Source organism: Cricetulus griseus (assembly GCF_003668045.3).
Source record: "Cricetulus griseus strain 17A/GY chromosome 1 unlocalized genomic scaffold, alternate assembly CriGri-PICRH-1.0 chr1_0, whole genome shotgun sequence".
Lineage (NCBI taxonomy): Eukaryota > Metazoa > Chordata > Mammalia > Rodentia > Cricetidae > Cricetulus > Cricetulus griseus.
The window spans coordinates 247,914,157-247,933,976 of record NW_023276806.1 but is presented as its reverse complement, the minus strand read 5'-3'; the positions used below and the strand labels follow the sequence as shown (position 1 = coordinate 247,933,976).

Here is a 19,820-nt window from a genome sequence, read left to right as displayed (position 1 = left end):
TTTAACATATCAATACCCCCATTCTCTCACCCTCCCGTCCTCCCATGCCCTCCACCGACCCCCCAACTCACCCCACACACACTCTCCAGGGATGGTGAGACCCTCCATGAGGGACCATCAAAGTCCTTCACTTCATCTGGGGGAGGGCCCAGGCCCTCTCCCGTGTATCTGGGCTGCAATAGTATCCCTCCATAGGGAGTGGACTCCCAAAGTCCATTTGCGCTCTAGGGATAAACACTGGCTCCACTGTTAGTCATCCCATAGACTGCCCAGGCCACCTTCAGAGGGCTTGGTTCTCTCCAACGCTGGTTCCCCAGCTTTACGACTAGGGTCTCTGTGCTCTCACTAGGTCAGGTCAACTGGTTCTGTAATTTTCTCCAGCTCGGACTTGGCTCCTTTGTTCATCCCTCCTCCCTCTCTACAACTAGATTCTGGGAGTATGGCTCAGTGTTTAGCCGTGGTGCCTGCTTCTTCTTCAATCAGCTACTGGATGAAGGCTCTAGGAATGGTAACCAAGGTAGTCATCAGTCTCCTTATAGGGGAAGGGCATCAAAGGCAGCCTCTCCACCACTGCCTAGATTCTTAGTTGGGGTCATCCCTGTGGATCCCCTAACACTTCCCCTGTTCCAGACCTCTCTCCAAACTTGTACTGTCTCCCTCTATCAAGGCATCTCCTTTCTTGCCCTCCTCTATTCCTCCCCTGTCTCAGTCTTCCTGATCCCTCTTGTTTTCCTTCCCCCTCCTGTTCTCCCTTCTCTCTTTCCTACCTCCCCCCTCCCCGTGCTCCCAATTTGCTCAGGGGTTCTTGTCCCTTTCCCCTTCTTCGGAGGAACATGTGTTTTTCTCTTGGAGTCCTCCTTATTTCCTAGCTTCTCTGGCAGTGTGGATTGTAGGCTGGTAATCCTTTGCTCTATGTCTAATATCCACATATGAGTGAGTACATATGTCTTGTCTTTCTGTGACTGGGTTACCTCACTCGGGATGTTTTCTTCCAATTCCATCCATTTACCTGGGAATTTCAAGATTCCATTTTTTTCCCACTAAGTAAAACTTCATTGTGTAAATGTACCACATTTTTCCATCCATTCTTCGGTTGAGGGGCATCTAGGTTGCTTCCAGTTTCTGGCTATTACAAATAATGCTGCTATGAACATGGTTGAACAGATGACCTTGTTGTGTGAACGTGCATTCTTTGGGTATATGCTTAAGAGTGGAATTGCTGGATCTTGAGGTAGACTGATTGCCATTTTCCTGAGAAACCGCCATACTGATTTCCAAAGTGGTCTTACAAGTTGGCACTCCCACCAGCAATGGAGGAGTGGTCCCCTTTCTCCATATCCTCTCTAGCATAAACTGTCATTGGTGTCTTTGATTTTAGCCATTCTGGCTGCTATAAGATGTTATCTCAGAGTTGTTTTGAATTGCATTTCCCTGATGGCTAAGGATGTTGAGCACTTTCTTAAGTGTCTATCAGACTTTTTAGATTCCTCTATTGAGAATTCTCTAGTTCTGTACCCCACTTTTTAATTGGATTGTTTGGTTTTTGGTGTCTAGCTTCTCGAGTTCATTGTATATTTCGGGAATCAGCCCTCTGTCAGATGTGGGGTTGGTGAAGATCTTTTCTCATTCTGTGGGCTGTCGTTCTGTCTTACTGACTATGTCCTTTGCCTTACAGAAGCTTCTCAGTTTCAGGAGGTCCCATTTAGGAATTGTTGATCTCAGTGTCTGCACTACAGGTGTAATGTTCAGGAAGCTAGCTAGCTCCTGTACCAATTCGTTCACTTTCTCTTCTAATAAGTTCAGTGTGGCTGGATTTATGTTGGGGTCTTTGATCCATTTGGACTTGAGTTTTTGTGTTTGTTTGTTTGGTTGGTTGGTTGGTTTTTTCGACACAGGGTTTCTGTGTGGTTTGGAGGCTGTCCTGGAGCTAGCTCTTGTAGACCAGGCTGGTCTCGAACTCATAGAGATCCACCTAGCCTCTGCCTCCCGAGTGCTGGGATTAAAGGCGTGTGCCACCAACGCCCGGCTTGAACTTAAGTTTTGTGCATGGTGATAGGCTTGGATCTATCTGCAAACATTCCAGCATCCAGTTATGCCAGCACCATTTGTTGAAGATGCTTTCTTTTTTCCCATTGTATAACTTTAGCTTCTTTGTCAAAAGTCAGGTGTTCTTAGGTGTGTGGGTTAATATCAGGGTTTCAATTCGATTCCATTGGTCTACCTGTCTATTTTTGTGCCAATATCAAGCTGTTTTCAGAACTATATCTCTATAATAGAGCTTGAAATCAGGGATGGTGATGCCTCTGGAATTTCCTTTATTGTACAGGGTTGTTTTGGCTATCCTGGGTTTTTTTTCCATATAAAGTTGAGTATTAGTCTTTCAAGGTCTGTAAAGAATTGTGTTGGGATTTTGATGGCGATTACATTGAATCCGTAGATTGCTTTTTGGCAAGATTGACATTTTTAACTATGTTGATCCTACCTATCCAAGAGCATGGGAGATCTTTCCATTTTCTGGTATCTTCCTTAATTTCTTTCTTTAAAGACTCAAAGTTCTTGCTGTACAGGTCTTTCACTTGTTTGGTTAGCATTACCCCAAGATATTTTATGTAGTTTGTGGATATTGTGAAGGGTGATGCTTCTCTGATTTCTTCCTCATTGCATTTATTGTCTATATATAATAGAGCTACTGTTTTTTTTGTTTTTGTTTTTGTTTTTCGAGACAAGGTTTCTGTGTATTGCTTTGGAGCCTGTCTTGGAACTCACTCTGTAGACCAGGCTGGCCTGGAACTCACAGAGATCCACCAGCCTCTGCCTCCAGAGTACTGGGATTAAAGGTGTGCTCCCCCAATGCCCAGCTAAAGCTACTGATTTTTTTTTTTGAATTAATCTTGTATCCTGCCACTTTGCTGAAGGTGTTTATCAGCTGTAGGAGTTGCCTAGTAGAGTTTTTTGGGTCACTTATGTAGACTATCATATCATCTGCAAACAGTGAAAGTTTGACTTCTTCCTTTCCAATTTGTATCCCTTTGATCTCCTTTTCTTGTCTTATTGCTCTAGCTAGAACTTCAAGTACAATGTTGAAGAGATATGGAGAGAGTGGACAGCCTTGTCTTGTTCCAGATTTTAGAGGAATAACTTTGAGTTTCTCTCCATTTATTTTGATGTTGGCTGTTGGTTTGCTGTTTATTGCTTTTATTATGTTTAGATTTGTTCCTGTTATCCCTGATCTCTCCAAGACCTTTATTATGAAGAGATGTTGGATTTTGTCAAAGGCTTTTTCAGTATTTAGTGCGATGATCATGTGGTTTTTCTTTTTCACTTTCTTTATACGGTGGATTGCATTAATGGATTTTCCTATGTTGAACCATCCTTGCATCCCTGGGATGAAGCTTACTTGGTCATGGTGGATAATTTTTCGGATATATTCTTGGATTCGATTTGTCAGTATTTTGTTGAGTATTTTTACATCAATGTTCATGAGTGATATTGGTCTGTAGTTCTCTTTCTTAGTTGTGTCTTTGTGTGGTTTGGGTACCAAGGTAATTGTAGCCTCGTAAAAAGAGTTTGGCAATGTCCCTTCTGCTTCTATTGTGTGAAACAATTTGAGGAGTACTGGTATAGCTCTTCTTTGAATTCTGGTAAATACACTGAAACCACTGGCCCGGGGCTTTTTTTTTTTTTTTTTTTTTTTTTTTTTTTTGTTGGGAGACTTTTGATGACTGCTTCTATTTCATTAGGGGTTATAGGTCTATTTAAATTGTTTACCTGTTCTTCATTTAATTTGAAGTGATATCTATCCAGAAAACTATCCATTTCCTTTAGATTTTCAAATTTTGTGGAGTACAGGTTTTCAAAGTATGCCCTGATGATTCTCTGGATTTCCTCAGTGTGGGAAGGGATCTCTTAAAGAGATAGTGTCCCCAAGTAGAGGTGGATTGTGTTGTAAATTTGCTACAAACCACTGAATAAAAAAATGGATACTTTTATGAAAGTTTCATCTCAATTCGTTGAAAGTAATCATTTGAGTAGCAGGGTGGTGGTGCTGTATGCCTTTAATCCAGAAGGCAGAGAAAGGTAGATCTTTGGATTTGACGCCAGTCTGGTCGACAGAGCAAGTTCTAGGACAGCCAAGGCTACAGAGAGAAACCCTGTCTTGATAAAAACAAACAAACAAATAAACAAAAATGTAATAATTTGCTCTGGCAAGGACGTGGGCAGAAGCACAGTAAGCAAGGTGGCCTGGAAGCTCCCAGGCGGTGAGTGGAGAGAGGTGATACCGGTGCCACCTTAGGCTGCACAAACATGAGAAAGAATTGTTTTGTTTTTGTCCTGAGGCAGGGTCTCTCAACACAGCCCCAGCTGTTCTGGACTCAATGTGTAGACCAGGCTGGCCTTGAGCTCAGAGTTCCTCCTTCCTCTGCCTCCTGACTGCTGGGGTTAAAGGTGTGCGCCACCATCACCGGCCTAATTTTCCCTTTTTATTGTATGTTTGGGGAGGCACCGTGCATGTGAATTAAGTTGAGACCAGAGGCCCGCAGAGGGTGTGGAGTTACAAGCAGTTGTGCACCGCCTGACCACTGATCCAGCTCTCCAGCGCCTCTGTTTTCTTTTAAAGACAGTGTCTTCTAGGTCAGACTGTCTTCCTGCCTACGCCTCTGAACTGCAATGATGGCAGGCTTGTGTTAGTGTGCCTATATAGGAAGAGGGCTCAGCCGGCAAGAGCACTGGCTGCTCTTGCAGATGGAGGTTCAGTTCCCAGGATCCACGTATTCGTTCACAACCATCTGCAAACCGACGCCCTCGCCCTCTTCTGGTCTCCACAGGTGTCTGGCATTCACAAATGTACATGTGGCAAGACTCGCGTGCACATAAAATAAATAAATATTGTATTATCTGTCTAGTAAACCTTCAAACCCGCTAATAGGCTCCGCCCCCTCCCCGACCATCCCACCTGTGCTCCCTGCCCAACTAGACTCCACCTCTGGGTCCCAGCGCCTGAAGTCCCGCGGGCTCTGACTCGCAAGACCCCCTTCTCTGGCCCCTCACCGTGGCCCCTCATCCCTGCCTGCGGCAGCTAGGCCCCGCCCCACTCGGGACCGCTCACGCGGGAGGCCCGAGCCTTCCGATCCCGCGGTCCCGACGCCCCTGAGCCGGGTCCCCTTAAGCCCCGCCCTCACGACGGCCGTCTTGGCCCCGCCCCTCAGCAACAGGCTCCGCCCCCGGCTCTCCGCGCAGCGCCCCTCCCGTCTCCCCCTCCCCACCGCACACACCCCGGGGGCGGTGCCCGCGGCCGGAGCAGAGGAGAAAACATTTCCTCAGGACTTTCCGCGCAATTTTCCACGTCCTAGCTGGGGCTAGTGCTCGGGGCCCTTGTCTGGAGCCCCTGTGGCGCCCCGTCCCACCCCACCCTCCCCACCCCAGGGTCCCTGGCCGCCTTCCCTCCTTTCGCCTTCTCTCCACCCCAGCCCGTGCCATGGGGGGCTCGTACGGAGGCCGGGTGCTGGCCGCGATGACCCTGCTGGGCATCCCAGCAGCCGTGCTGGTCGCGCTGGCCGCGCAGTTGCTGTTCCAGCTCCAGGCGGGACGCGCCGAGCTGCGGGGTGTGCACACCGACGCGCTGCACCCCGAGCTGGACCCCGACGCCGGGCTACCCGAAGCTGCGGCTGGGGCATTGCTGCCGCTGGCGACTGCGCTGGCCGCACTGGCGCAGGTCCTCGGGCTTAGCTGCCTGCTGCTCGCCGTGCTCTGCGGACACCTGGGCGCCGAGCTGGCACGTGGGCTAGGGCCGCGCAGGTAGGACGCCACCGCCTCTACCTGCAGAGGGGGAAACTGAGGCTCCCATCCCTTCCCCCGCCGGTGCTTGGGGTGCATCCGGGGGCACGTGCCAATCATCGGAGCTGCGGAGGCCAGGGCTGCCGCGTGTGAATCGCCTGCCCGGGCCTCTGACCTCAGGATGCAGGTGTAGGTGACTCGCCTGGAACAGTGGGTGCGGTGAGACGCCCTCCTTGTCCCACCTTGACTCTTTCTCCCACAGCACCCAGATGCTGGTGGGACCGGGTAGATTCCAGCAGACGGGTGGGTGCGTATAGTATTCAGTGGTGACGACGAGTGGGTGAGTCGGCAGGTGGGGGATGAGGATCAGCCGCTTCTAGACTTTGGCCTGGTGTCACTGGGTCACTGTCCCTTCCTGTGGCTCTCCCTCAGGTCGGACTGGTTTTTGTACGACTGCCGCCTCCTCAGGCACTCCGCACTTGGCCTCTTCTGCTGTGGGGTCTCCGTCTACTTAGCAGGTGTGTAGCGGGCAAGGGCAGGGGCTCGGTGCACACAGGTCTCTGGGGCCAGTCAGCCTGAGTTCAGGCTGCTGCTCCAACACTTTGTCTTGGATATGCTCTGCCTTAGTTTCCCTATCAATCAAGAGTGACGAGTGTCCCTGATGCTTACAATAGATAAGATTCTCCACTAAAGTTCATTATTTTTTCATTAGTACTACTGATCATGTAGGCCAGATTGGCCTGAAAGTTGCCTTCTGGCCAAAGCTGGCCTGGGACTTCTGGTCTTGCTTTCACCTCCCCAGCCTTGGGAGGACAGGCATATGTAGTGCCCTCAGAGGTCAGAGGCCATAAATCCCCTGACGCTGCAACTTCAGGCAGTTCTGAAGTACGTGGGTTATGGGAACCAATCCCGGCCCTCTGCAAGAACAGCAAGTGCTTAACTCCAGTCAGTCCCGGTCCTCTGCAAGAACAGCCTGTGTTCTTAACTCCGAGCCATCCCCCAGCCAGTTTTGACCTTTGCTTTTTCTTACTTGTTTTTTAGACAGAGTCTCATGTAGCCTGGGCTGGTTTCAAACTCTCTTTGTAGCCAAGGATGAGCCTGGGTTCCTGATCCTCCTAGGATGACAGGCAGAGTCACACCCAGTCACACATGCATGCCAAGCAAGCACTCTACCCAGGCCCTGAAAGGACTTGGTTTTGCTTTTACCACGTTGTGGCTGGAACCTAGGATCTAGGGCACCCTAGACAAGAGCCGTACCACTGAGGGGCCTCTGACAGAAGGGGCTGGAAAGATGGATAAGAGTGCTTACTGCTCTTCCAAAGGACTGGAGTTTGGCTCCCAGCACTCAAGCCAGGCTGCTCACAACCTCCTTGAAGTCCAGGAGATCTGACACCCTCCTCTGGCCTCTACAGGCACCAGCACAGAGTGGGCCGGGTGAAAAGTAATCTTTAAACAAGAAGCCCTGTTTTTTAGGGCTGGCTCACTGATTACTGTTAGCACAGTTCCTGGGACCCACACTTCCAGAGAACCTGCCTCCATGCTGTCCTCTGTCCTGCACACGTGCACGGGGGCATGCTGCACACATACAGTGAACAAATGCAGGAAAAATTCAAAGAAGTAAATAGTAAAATCCTGTCTGTATCCTTCCAGGCTGTGAGGCCGTGGGGGTCCTCCACCCCCAGTGTTTATAGGTGTTTTGTCTGCTTGTCTGTCTGTGTACTTGTTTGAGACCTGAGCTCAGAACTGTAGTCCCAGTTCCTTAGGAACCATAGTGCAGTGCTGGGAACCATGTGTTTAGTCATTTTTGCTGTTTGATTGTTTTGAGGATGGGGTCTTACCATATATCCCTGGCTATTCTGGAACTCACTCTGTAGACCAGGCTGGCCTTGAACTCAGAGATCGGCCTGCTTCTAATTTCCGAGTGCTGGGATTAAAGACATGAGCCACCATCCCTGGCCGGTTCCCTTATTTGGAGAAGGCCGTGATGGTGATGTGGCTTCCAAAGATGCATCTGCTTGCTCTGGCCCAGGGTTCTCTGCTGCTACTCTGTGTTTGAGGGATCTCCCAACCCCCAAAGACTTGGAGAGCAAATATTTGTTGAGTGAATAAGTGAGCCATTCCTTCCTCAGCACTGGCTATGTATGCCCTGCTGCTCTTCGAGATTGAGACAGGTGCAGCAGCTGCATCTATCCTGGGCTCAGGCGCCCTGGTCCTGGTGGCGGTGATGACTCACACCCTGCTCCGGGCTGTTCGGGCCACTCGCCAGGGTCTCCATGAGCTGTCTCCACCGTCCTTTGAAGATGAGCCGACCCGGCCTCCAGAAGACTCCAAAGCTGGCTGCAGGGCTCAGCACCAGCAGGGTACCCATTGCCAGACCCTCTCTGCCCCCTCCCAGGAGTCTGGGGACCCCCCTGGGCTCATGGCCACTGGTATCACATCCACAGTCCTGGGGAGAGCCAGTGAATTCAGTCTGCCTGCTCCCCCCCAGCCTCAGACACAATTGACTGGCAGGGGCCACTGGGACGGGGTCACTCACAAGATGCATAGCATGCTGGGCCACAGACCACTGGACATGGGAAACGATGCTACGCTGGTGTGAGCTGGTAATCTGGGGCAAGATGACAAGATGATGACACCACAGAGATAGGTCCAGCTCAGCTACTGTAGCCAGGGGCCTTCTTCCCTCTGAGTTTATGGAATCCTTGACTCATGGCCTCATGATGCAAAACAGCTGCCATTGTTCCAGCCTTTGCCTCCTTGCTAAGAGGGATAAACAAAGGCAGGGATGGGCCTTTGAGACCTTTGCCTGCATCTCACTGGGCAGACCTTGATACAGGGGAGTCTGAGGTTCTTTTATAGAGGGGAGAGGGTTGGCCTTAGGTTCTGACTCTCAGTGGCTCTCTATCCATTTTACAGATGAGGAAACGGAGGCCTCAGTAGGGACTGTGACTCACCAAGGTTCCCATTTCTGAGCATCAGAGCCTGAACTTGCACCCAGGTCCAGTAACCCCACCCCCATGTTCCTGGAAGAAGGCTCCAGCCTTAGACCTCCCTCTCCGACACTCCCTGGGAAGCTGTGGACGTTTGAAGTTCTTATGTGTGGAGGGAGCTCAGAGCAGCCCACAGTCAGGAGCATTCAGGGATGGCTGGAACCTTGCTGTGGGCTCAAGGCTGAGTGGGTCTCATTGCTGTGCCCCTCTTTCCTTAGCTGTAACACGGAGACAGAAGAGATGCAGGAAACTGCTCACAGTAGACCCTTAGTACAGATTAGCCATGTGTATTAGTTGCATTTGATAACAGCCACATAAGGAAGAAAAGGGCTTGCTCTGGCTCAGACTTCCCCATTTAACACCACTCCTGGTTCCAGTTCTGTCCCAGTCACTTCTGTGGTGATAAAACACCCTGCAAACCCTGCTGCTCAAAAGGGCAGGGACTTCTGGCCTACACTCTGAGGGTGGGGTCCGTCACAGCAGGGAAGGCCTGTGAGGCAGTGGGTCACATGGCCCCAGTCAAGAGGCAGAGAGGTGAACGCTGCCTCAGGGTCATCCAGTCATGGGCTGCTGCACACATTAAGTGTGGGCCACCCCACCTCAATTAACCAGCCTAGAGACCGCTACCGCACAGGCCCAGAGGCCTGACTCCTGTTGCTGGCATGTGTGAGGAAGCAGGAGACTGTCTCCTGAGGGGAGGATGATGGCCCACTGGTCCACAGAAGTCTCCATCCCTTTCCAAACTATACAACCCCAGGAATAAACTCAGATGGTGGTTTGCTTTGTTGATTTTGTTTTGCTTTTTTATTTTTATTTTTATTTTATTTTATTTTCGAGACAGGGTTTCTCTGTGGCTTTGGAGCCTATTCTGACACTCACTCTGTAGACCAGGCTGGCCTTGAACTCACAGAGATCCACCTGCCTCTGCCTCCCAAGTGCTGGGATTAAAGGTGTGTGCAACCACCTCCCGGCCTTGATTTCGTTAAGACAGGGTCTCACCCCGGTGTTGGTGGCGTACTCCTTTAATCCCAGCACTCGGGAGGCAGAGGCAGGTGGATCTCTGTGAGTTCCAGGCCAGCCTGGTCTACAGAGTGAGTGCCAGAACAGGCTCCAAAGCTACACAGAGAAACCCTGTCTTGAAAAAACAAACAAAGAAACAAACAAACAAAAACAAATCAGGGTCTCCTGTAGCCCAGGCTGCCTTTGAACACCCTGTGTAGCCAACGATGGCCTCGGACCCCTGCTGCTGCCTCCCTTCCATGCCTCTCAGTTTTCTGAATTGCTTCACCCTAGGGCCTCACTGGCCACCCCCTCCTCTGGTCCCCTCTTCTCTTCTTGAGCTCTGGAATTCTCCAAGGCTCTGACAAGAGCGAGCTACTGAAGGCTAAAGCCAAGACCTGTTCTCCCTGTGGGCACTGCCCTGGCAGCTGAATAGGGAGCCAAGATGGCTTGGCTCAGTCTCAGTCTTGGGATTGTTCAGGGCTGGCCAGGTAGGAGCCAAGCAGGCTGTTAGGAGATACCTGATCTGGGCGTGGCGGGACATGGCTGTCTCCTCTGACAGTCATGGCTAGAACTTTTTTTTTTTTTTTTTTTTTTTTTTTTTTTTTTTTTTTTTTTTTTGGTTTTTGAGATAGGGTTTCTCTGTGGCTTTGGAGGCTGTCCTGGAACTAGCTCTTGTAGACCAGGCTGGTCTTGAACTCACAGAGATCTGCCTCCCGAGTGCTGGGATTAAAGGCATGCGCCACCAACGCCCGGCTTAGAACTTGGTTTTTAAAGATTTTAATTTCTGTTTGCTTCATTCTTTCAATTCTCTCTCTGATGATTTCCCTCAATTTTTGTTGTTTTTGTTTTTGGACAAGGTCTTATGTAGCCCAGGCTGGACTGGAACTGGCTATGTAGCTGAAGATAACTTTGAAATAACTTTGATCTTCCTGCCTCTGCCTCTGAGTGCCTGTATGCCACTACACCTGGCTAGGACACCCCCAGTCACTGTCTACACAGGCTTACCTCAGTGTCACCATGGAGAGTCCGCACTTAGGTGGCTGAGGCAGGAGGATCATTGCAAGTTCTAACCCAACCTGAGCTACATAGTGAGACCCTGATTGAACAAAGGAACAAAGTAGTCCATACTGGCCAAGCATGGTAATGCAGATTTGTGATCCCAGCACCCCGGAGGCTGGAACAGGATTGCTATGTGCTCAAAAATATACTGGGCTGTGGGCTATCCTCCCTGCCCATAGAGGATGAGGCATGAGAACTGACCAGGAATCCAAGGTCACGCTTGGATACATATTGAGTTTGAGACTAGCCTGGGCTACATGAGACTCAAACAGAAAAACAAACAAAAGAAAAATGATGTTAACACTCTGGCCACATGAGGTGGAGAACAGGATATCTTATTGCTAAGATGGGGAAACTGAGGCACAGAGAGGTTAAACCACTGCTCAGGGTCACTTCGGGCTTGGAGGGATGTGGGAGATCCCCTGGCTGTAGCCACATAGAGCTATGTGTCCCTGGCAGGCCCTGTGGGATCCCAGCACTGGCCCAGAGGCCTCTCCCTGCCTTCAGATGGAACACTTGGCAAATGGTTCTGGGCACACTGGTTCCTTCCAACTCAAGGTCAAGCACAGGTCACTGCAGGCCTCTAGTTACCCACCGGTGCTGTGAAAAGTGATCCCGGGTGGTTGAGGGCAGCTGGGAAGGTGACCAGGGAGAACAAATGGCTTTTGCTCCTGAGTGAGATCAGATTTGCTGGCTGGCGCCACAGTAGACTGGGCGGGACCTGGCAGCCCCGAAGCAGCAGCAAGGTTCTGGACCATCCCCGGAATCCTGTGTCCAGGCTTAGTGACACCCCTCTGAATGTCCTCATTGACAGACTTCAGGGCTTAGCCAGGCTCCTCTGAGATCCTCCTGACCCAGCCTTGACTTGCCTGTGCTGGCTCTGACGTCGCCAAGTCCCCAGGTGCTTAAACCCATGTCCGAGCAGTCTTCTCTGGTGGACACCCCACAACAAAAGGGACTCTGTCTATATAGCTATGGGGGCCCCCACACCCCTGTAACCACACAAGACGATGAACTGGCCTTGCCAGAATGGTTTGTCGTTGGTGTCCTAGCTGAGGGAGATAATCCTTCAGATACCTGCTGTAACTCAGGGTCATAGTCCTGCCTTAGCCTAAGTGGGGCATCACAGTACCCACTTTCATGCAATATCTGCTATCTGGGTTTAGCTGAAGCAGTGAGTGCTGAAGGAGAAATGTATTAGTAGCCCAAACCTCCTGGAAGAGCTGGGACTTCCCTGATGCGTTGAGACGAGCTGGCACAGTCCCTCCTGTGAGAACACATCCTCTGTGCTTTCCCATTTAGACTTCTTTCTTTCTTTCTTTTTGGTTTTTCGAGACAGGGTTTCTCTGTGAAGCTTTGGAGCCTATCCTGGCACTCCCTCTGGAGACCAGGCTGGCCTCAAACTCAGAGATCCTCCTGTCTCTGCCTCCTGAGTCCTGGGATTAAAGGTGTGTGCCACCAACGCCCTGCTTTTTCTTTATTTTTTAGATTATTTTATTTTAATGGTTTGTTGCACAGGCTGGCCCACAGTGTCAAGAATGGCACTGCACTCGTGATCCTCCTGCCTCTATCTCTCAAGAGCACCCCCCCCACCCAGCCTACTCTCTGCTATACTCCACCCACTGAGCAGCTGGCTCCACAGAGTTGCTGTTGCTGACCCCAGGTGTCCTGCAGAAACTCTGAAGCTCTAAGCCCAAGGACACTTAAGTGTGTTTCTCCTATGTCAGACAAAACCTGAGGGTTTGTTTCCAAAGGTGAGGAACAGGTCTGGCTACAAACACTACAAAACACCAGGGCTATTTCCTGTTACCCCCAAGTTGAGACAAACATGAACCTGAGGTAAAGCCTCAGGTTCATGTCTGTTAACTCTAAAATGAACAGGGTGTGACAGAGATTCAGCAAGCATGGTCTTTGTCCAGAAAAAGAGGACCTCGGGCAGAGGAGAGGGGCTAAGGAGAGGGCCAGCTCAGCTATTAGGAGCACTTACTAGCACTCAAGGCCACTGGTGCAGCGCTGCCCTAACTGCAGCTCCAGAGGTCTGTTGCCTCCTTCTGGCCTCCAAGGGCTCTGGGATGCACATGCACACACACAAACATATACACAAAAAATTTAATTCAAATAAACATCTACATGACATGTAAGAAAGGGTGCACTGTCCTAGCTGGGCGTTGGTGGCGCAAGCTTTTAATCCCAGCACTCGGGAGGCAGAGGCAGGCGGATCTCTGAGTTGGAGACCAGCCTGGTCTACAAGAGCGAGTGCAAGGACAGCCTCCAAAGCCACAGAGAAACAGTCTCGGGGAACAAAATAAAGGAGGGGGCACTGTCCTGAGCCCTCCGTGTAGGGGTGCGATGTCTGCACATCTGCCTGTTGTCTTAACTTTGGGACAGTGGCTGTACCTTAATCTATTTAATGTACTTAACCTACTGCTATTTCAACCAGCAATTGTGACTCCGAAGTTACTGACCTGCTTTTCTGAGTAGCACCTAACTGGTCTTCTCTGCTTGCTGGCATTTCCCAAAGAGAGCATCCTTCCGCTCAGCCGAACAGTGAAAGCCGTGCCACTCCAACTCCCTCTCTACTCCTTCCGGTGTGGCTATCTCTTCCGGTGCCATCTGGCGTTCTATGATTACTCTCTGTCAACTAGCTGCTAACTCAGCCTCCTTACCCAAAGCTAATTTATTTAAGTCAATGCAAATTTGGAGTTCACAGTGTGATCAAATATCCCAAAACACCTGCCACTCTAGGCTCACAGCCCGCTTGGCAAGGAGGTAAAGTACACAGCTTGCTTGGTTAAGCACTGTCAGTCTTCAGGGCTCTTATTATGAAGTGAGGGTTGTTGTTTCCGTGGGAAAACTCCAAATGTGAATTAAAATATCTCTAAAGGGGGCTGGTGACATGGCTCATCAAGGAAAGGTGCTTGCAGCCAAGCCTGACAACCTGAGCTCAAACCCCAGGGCCCACATGGTGGAAGGTGTTGTGTGACCCTACCTGAGGAGCTGTGAGCCAACACCTACTAACCCCAGATGGGGACTAACCACAGACCAAAGCACCAATACCAACTTGGTGAAACACTGAGTTTTATTTGGGTCACCTACAGAAGCAGAAATGACTCACAGACAGCTGCATCACCAAAGCCCACACCCCCAGCGTGGTGACAGCTCACAAAGGCTGGAGCCTGGAGTATACTGCACAGCCTGCAGGCAGCCTAATAGTTGTGAGGTCTGTGTCCTTTCTAGGTTTCTCAGCTTCTCCAAGCTACTCTCAGCAGTCCATCATTATTGCTCATATTCACTCAGGGAGGGGGAGGCCTAGTGTACCTGGTCAGTTTTAGGGACTTCCTGAGGTGACTGAGTTGTGTCCTTCCTCAGCTGAGGGAGTTTCACTGTGGGGTAGAGGCATGCCTCAGAGACAGCCACACAACAGGAGGGAACCCGCTCCTGCAAACTGTCCTCTGAAAGCCACATACTCTGGAAACCCTCTTAAAAATATTAAGTTTGGCTCAGTGGTTAAGAGCACTGGCTGCTCTTCCAGAGGACCCAGGTTCAGTTCCCAGCACCCACATGGCAGCTCATGACTGTGACTACAGTTCCAGGGGATCTGACACCCTCACGTAGATATACATACAGGCAAAACACCAATGCACATAAAATTTAAAAATTAAAGTTTATGGTCATCCTAGCTGGGCTGCACAAAACCAATGTCCAGAAAAATCCAAAATTAAAAACAAATAACTAGGGGCTGGAGAGATGGCCCAGAGGTTAAGAGCACCGACTGTTCTTCCAGAGGTCCTGAGTTCAATTCCCAGCAACCACATGGTGGCTCACAACCATCTGTTATGAGATCTGGTGCCCTCTTCTGGTGTGCAGATATACACAGAAGCAGAATGTTGTATACATAATAAATTAAAAAAAAAAAAACCCCAAATAACTAAGGCTGAGGTTGCATCTCAGTTGGAAGAGTGCACAACTGGCAAGCACAAGACCCTGGCTTCCATGCCGAGCCAAGCACTACAAAATTCGGGTGTTGGATAGCCTGGGCTGCATGAGACCCTGTCTTATAAATAACAAAGAAGGCCTTACAGAGGACTTGAGTTCAGATTCCAACACCCATGTCAGAGCTCACAACCACCTGTGGCTCCAGCTTCTGGCCTCCAAAAGCACCTGCATACACACACACACACACACACACACACACACACACACACACACACACACACAGTTAAAATAAAAATAAATCTTAAAAGGTAACAAAAGACTTCACACCACAGTGGGTACCAGGAAGTGTTTAGTGCGGCTAATCGTAGCCTCCACACACAAGACTGACAAGTGAAGGGAAGGTACCGCCCAGGCCACCGCTGCACCGCCAGGCCAGGAAAGAGACCCTGTCTCCAAGGAGCTGGGCATCAGTCAGTAATGCTGGGAGGCAGGTGGTGGTCAGGGGGCACCTGAGGCAGAGACTATGAGACGCTGGGGGGCAGGCGTGCAGCTGCTGTCTTTTCCACCACGAAGCCATAGTTATACTGGGGAGTGGAGAGAGGGGGCTGAGGAGGCGCTGGGGACTGGAGGGGTGCACTGGAAATGACTGAGGAGTGGGGGCAGACTAGGGGAACTGGGGGCCCTGGGGAAGATGTGGGGCCTGAGGACACGAGGTGGGGCCCCAGCCCTTCATGCGTTCCTACACCTACCTCCTTCTCAATGTCTGCCAGCGACTTAATGGTCAGGTCCCCAAAGGCAGACAAGTTCTAGAGGACAGAAGTGAGAGTGTGAGACCACAGTCCCACTAAACACACACATTCACCAAGGCCTATGAGGTTCAAGGATAACTTCCAGGAGGTGTTCTCTCCTGTTACGTGCGACCCAGCAACTGAATTAAGGTTAAGGCTTGGTGGCAAGTGCCTTTACCAGCTGAGCTGTCTCTCCATGCATGGCCCTAGCTTCTCAGATGGTGTCTCATGTAGCCCAAGCTGGCCTCCTGCCTCCACCTCCTGAGGACTGGGATGACAGGTGAGCACCACCACACATGGCCCTAATTCTCCCATCTTTCAGGACTGGCTCTGAAAACACTAGCCTGAGTCTCACCCCACTCCCCACACCCCTATTCTGGGATCCCTTGATCTCTATCCTCTATCCCTCACCCATTCAGGTCATGTTCACTGTGCTGGGTCACATGGCAACAAGAATGTCATGAACCCCTTGAACAGCGGCCAACTAGAGTGCCCAAATCCCAGGGACATTGACTCACCAGAGGCCCACAGCTCTTGCCCTCAAAACGGGGGTGCAGTGTAAAGGGAACCCCATCCATGGCTGCAATGAAAATTCCCAGGGAGGCTGAGGAGGAAGACCCCAGTACACCCTGCCGCCCCCAGGTGACCCTCCCCACCCAGGGAGCACAGGCTAATTCCCATCTTCATTAGAGCGGCTGTAACTACTGCTTTTGGGCCCCATGCACCCCTGGAACTCACCTGTGAACAATACACCCAATAAACCCACTAGGTCCCTAAATTGGACTCTGGCAGCACTGTACCATCTGGTGAAATTTGTTAATGTCATCGCAGGAAGAGGGTCACACAACACACCCTGGATTGTGCCCTGAGCACCCACAGAGTGTGAGGTCCCAGTCTTCCCACCTCCTACCATCAAGGGGGCAAAAATACAGTTTGTGGGCTGGAGTCAGGCAGCGGGTAAGAGCCCACATTCAGTTCCCACTACCTACATGGCAGCTCACAACCCTTTTTAATTGCAGTTACAGGGCATCTGTCCCCCTCTTCTGCCCCTCCCAGAGCAATGTACACACATGGTGTACAGGCACACATGCAGGCAAAACAGGTACACACAAAAAAAATAAAAATAAGTCTTTTTTTGTTGTTGTTGTTGTTTGTTTTTGAGACAGGGTTTCTCTGTGGCTTTGGAGCCTGTCCTGGAATTTGCTCCGAAGACCAGGCTGGTCTCGAATTCTCAGAGATTCGCCTGCCTCTGCCTCCCGAGTGCTGGGATTAAAGGCCTGTGCCACCAACGCCCAACTAAAAATAAATCTTAAAAATAAAAAGTTTGGTGGGAGGGCCAGGGAGAGGCCACATACCCCCTGTGGCTTCCCAGGGCACAATCTTGGGAGAACCATAGCTCCCACCCAGGCTGCAGCCTCCACTCTGTACCCACCTGAGATACCATAGAGACTGGATGCTTCATAGATGGAGTCATTCCTCCGCAGAGTGGATGCTCGAGAGCCTATCCTAGACAGTGTCCGCTCAGGGTGGCTGCCTTTGCTGGGGAGCAAGGGACGGTGACTTCAGTCAGGCTGGAAGTCTTCCTCTTGGCCCATCTGCCCACCTGGGTACCTGAGCCTTACCTGGGCTGTGTGGGTGGATCCAGTGAGAGGCCCCGCATATCCTGGCTGACAGTGCGGGGCTTGGGCACTGGTCTTGGGGCCTTGGATTTCTTGCACCAGATGGCAAAACCACCCATGTCCCTGGAGCGAGGGGATGGGGGAGGGAAGGGAACCAATGCTCTGCAAAGCTGGGGCATCTCTGTGTGACCACCATTTGGGGTATTTTTCTCTTGGCAGCTCTACCTCATCCCAACCAGCATCCTGACTGGAGGTCCCATGAGATCCCCATCCCCACATGCAGAGATGAGAAAGAGAGTTAAATCTGGAGGTGAAACAGAGGGACAGGAGCTCAAGGAAGGGGGTGTTCTACTCTACCCCACACGCAGGTATCCAGGCACTGTCTTGGTCTTCCCACTCAGTTTCACGTCACACACAACCATGTCGGCAGCCCCCAGGGGCATCAGCTTCACACACATGCGCTTCTTCTTGGACACAGAGGCCTCTGGGAGTGGGGGTAGGGGAGTGAGAGAGGGGGGCAGGGCAGGGAGGGGAGCACCCAGAGATGCTCACCAGTAGTGTTTAGGGACAGCACCGGGGAGCTGGTTAAATCATAAATTGTATAATCACAGCAAGGACTGAACTAACTTTTGGAATCACCAAAACAGGTTGCCCTTTGCTGAATATTTATGGGGTGGCTGTGGGATCAACAGAGGAACATCTATTTTGGCACCCCAACCTCACTTTTCCTGGTCCTATAACAGGGGAGGGGGGAGGGGGTCACAAAACTTCTCTTAAAAAATCCAGTCCAAGGCTGTTGTGTGTGCTTCATGGGGTCAGGAAGGCTATTTCATATTATATGTATGTATTTGTGTATGAGATAGTCTCATGTAGCCCAGGCTAGCCTCAAAATCACTTTGTAGCTGAGGATGGCCTCCTGAGCGCTGGATGGCACGCCCATTAATCGAGAACTCTACCAGCTGAGCTATTGTACCTGCCTTGACTTTTGTGACAAGCTCTCACTCTGTAGTCTATGCTGCCCTGGAATTCACCACGTAGCCCAAAGTGGCTCTGAATTGGAAGCAATCCTCCTGCCTCAGCCTCTCAAGTGCTGGGATAAAGAGCAGCAGCCCCTCACCCAGCTGGTTAAGACAGTTGCAAGGGGCTGGGCCTGATGGTTCATGCCCTGTGACTCCCTGAATGAGAGGACAGAAGTTCCAGGGCAGCTGGGATCCTCCCCCCCCCAAAAAAAACCAATTAAACATGTAAGCCCAGAAACAGCAGCCAAAGGAGGGTAGGAGAATGTGCGGAAGCCCCGTCTGCACACTGACCTGACCCTCTGCAGAGCAGCCCGCCAGCTTGAGTCACTACAGACACCTGGAGAACCAAGCACCAGTGAGGAGGTAGGCAGCTGGGTGGGGCAGGGGAGTGGGGGAAGGGGAGGCTGAGCTATCCAGAGAGCAGGGAAAGACAGTTCCAGGAGGACTTGATCTGCAAGAGCCTGGAAAGGAAAAGAGCATGGCGAGGAGGCGCCACAGAAGCAGAGGGAAGCAGTAGTGACCAGTGTCAGTCAGTGAGCGGGTGGGTGTGCCAAAAACATTTGGGGTTGTTGTTTGTTTATTTTGGGACAGGGTTGTGACAGGCTGGTACAGGTGAGCCCCACTATGCTCAACGTCTCAGGGGAAGCTGAGACTAATTTACAGCCATCTTCTGCTTCAGCCTGAGTGCTACTATGACAGGTGTGTGCATGTCAACTATTTAATTTGGGGGTAGTGGGTGAGACAAGGCCTCCCTCTGTAGTCCAGGCTGGACTTCAACTCCCCACCATCCTCCTGCCTCAGCTTGCCAAGCTCTACATTGGTAGGTTGTGCCTCTCTGCCCAGCTAGGTCATATTCTGACCAGACAGCTGCTCCCTGTGACTGTCGCTCTCCCAAGGGCCCACGGATCTTACTGGAGTCTAGAGGGTCGTTCACTGTAGAGAAGCCGGATGGCGGGGGGCCCTTGTCCATCACGATCTGCATGTCTACTACCACATTGTCCTGAGGGTTCTGGGAGTAGGAGAGGGAGCAGGTGGAGGAGGGAGCACCGCAGGGAGGGGAGCAGGGAGGATGGAGGCAGGGAAGGGCGGCGGGTGTCAGCGGGTAGGGTCAGGGAGAGTCGGGAAAGGTTCGGGAATCAGGCTTTCGGATGCTCGTGCTCACCCTCAGGCTGCCCAGCGGGCTCAGACACAGAAAGTAGCCGGCTTTCTGAGCGAAACCGCGGCCGAAGCTGGCGGTCGCGCCCTCCACGGTGCAGGTGATCTGCGGGTCGCAGGGGTCAGCGGGGCTCCGTCCCCTCCCTGCCCCGCCGCCCTTGCCCTTGCCCGCCCCCGCTCACCGCGCTGAAACCCGGGGGCGGCGGTGTTAAGGCTGACGACCAGACCAGGCCCGCCAGCGGCTCCACGTCCGCCCCGGAATCCATCCTCCCGGGGAGCTCAGAAGGTACTAACGCCCTTGGACGGCCCGGAACCTCGGACTACAACTCCCAGAAAACCTTGCGAACGTGCTCGCAAAGTAGCTAGTGCGCATGCACAGATACTGCAGACCAGTCAGATATAGCCGTGGAGCCACACCCTCTGGGAATATCCTTGAGCGACGTTTGCGGAAAAAGGATTAGAACTTCCGCCCTTAGT

The 19,820-nt window shown here is 51.4% G+C and overlaps 2 protein-coding genes across 2 annotated transcripts; one reads left to right on the top strand and one right to left on the bottom strand.

Moving 5' to 3' along the window:
* The first annotated feature begins 5,476 nt into the window (after window positions 1-5,476).
* LOC113833394 (transmembrane protein 221-like) lies at window positions 5,477-8,374 on the top strand. The gene is made up of 3 exons (XM_027394793.2): window positions 5,477-5,796; window positions 6,208-6,293; window positions 7,905-8,374. Exons 1-3 carry the CDS (start codon window positions 5,477-5,479, stop codon window positions 8,372-8,374), a joined length of 876 nt encoding a protein of 291 aa, XP_027250594.1.
* Window positions 8,375-15,093: 6,719 nt separating this feature from the next.
* On the bottom strand, window positions 15,094-19,686 carry Mvb12a (multivesicular body subunit 12A). The gene is made up of 9 exons (XM_027394795.2): window positions 19,526-19,686; window positions 19,351-19,449; window positions 19,101-19,197; window positions 17,527-17,653; window positions 17,173-17,292; window positions 16,983-17,089; window positions 16,069-16,130; window positions 15,512-15,568; window positions 15,094-15,346 (listed from the first exon to the last, which is right to left on the bottom strand). Exons 1-9 carry the CDS (start codon window positions 19,607-19,609, stop codon window positions 15,284-15,286), a joined length of 816 nt encoding a protein of 271 aa, XP_027250596.1. The 5' UTR covers window positions 19,610-19,686; the 3' UTR covers window positions 15,094-15,283.
* Between the last annotated feature and the right edge of the window lie 134 nt (window positions 19,687-19,820).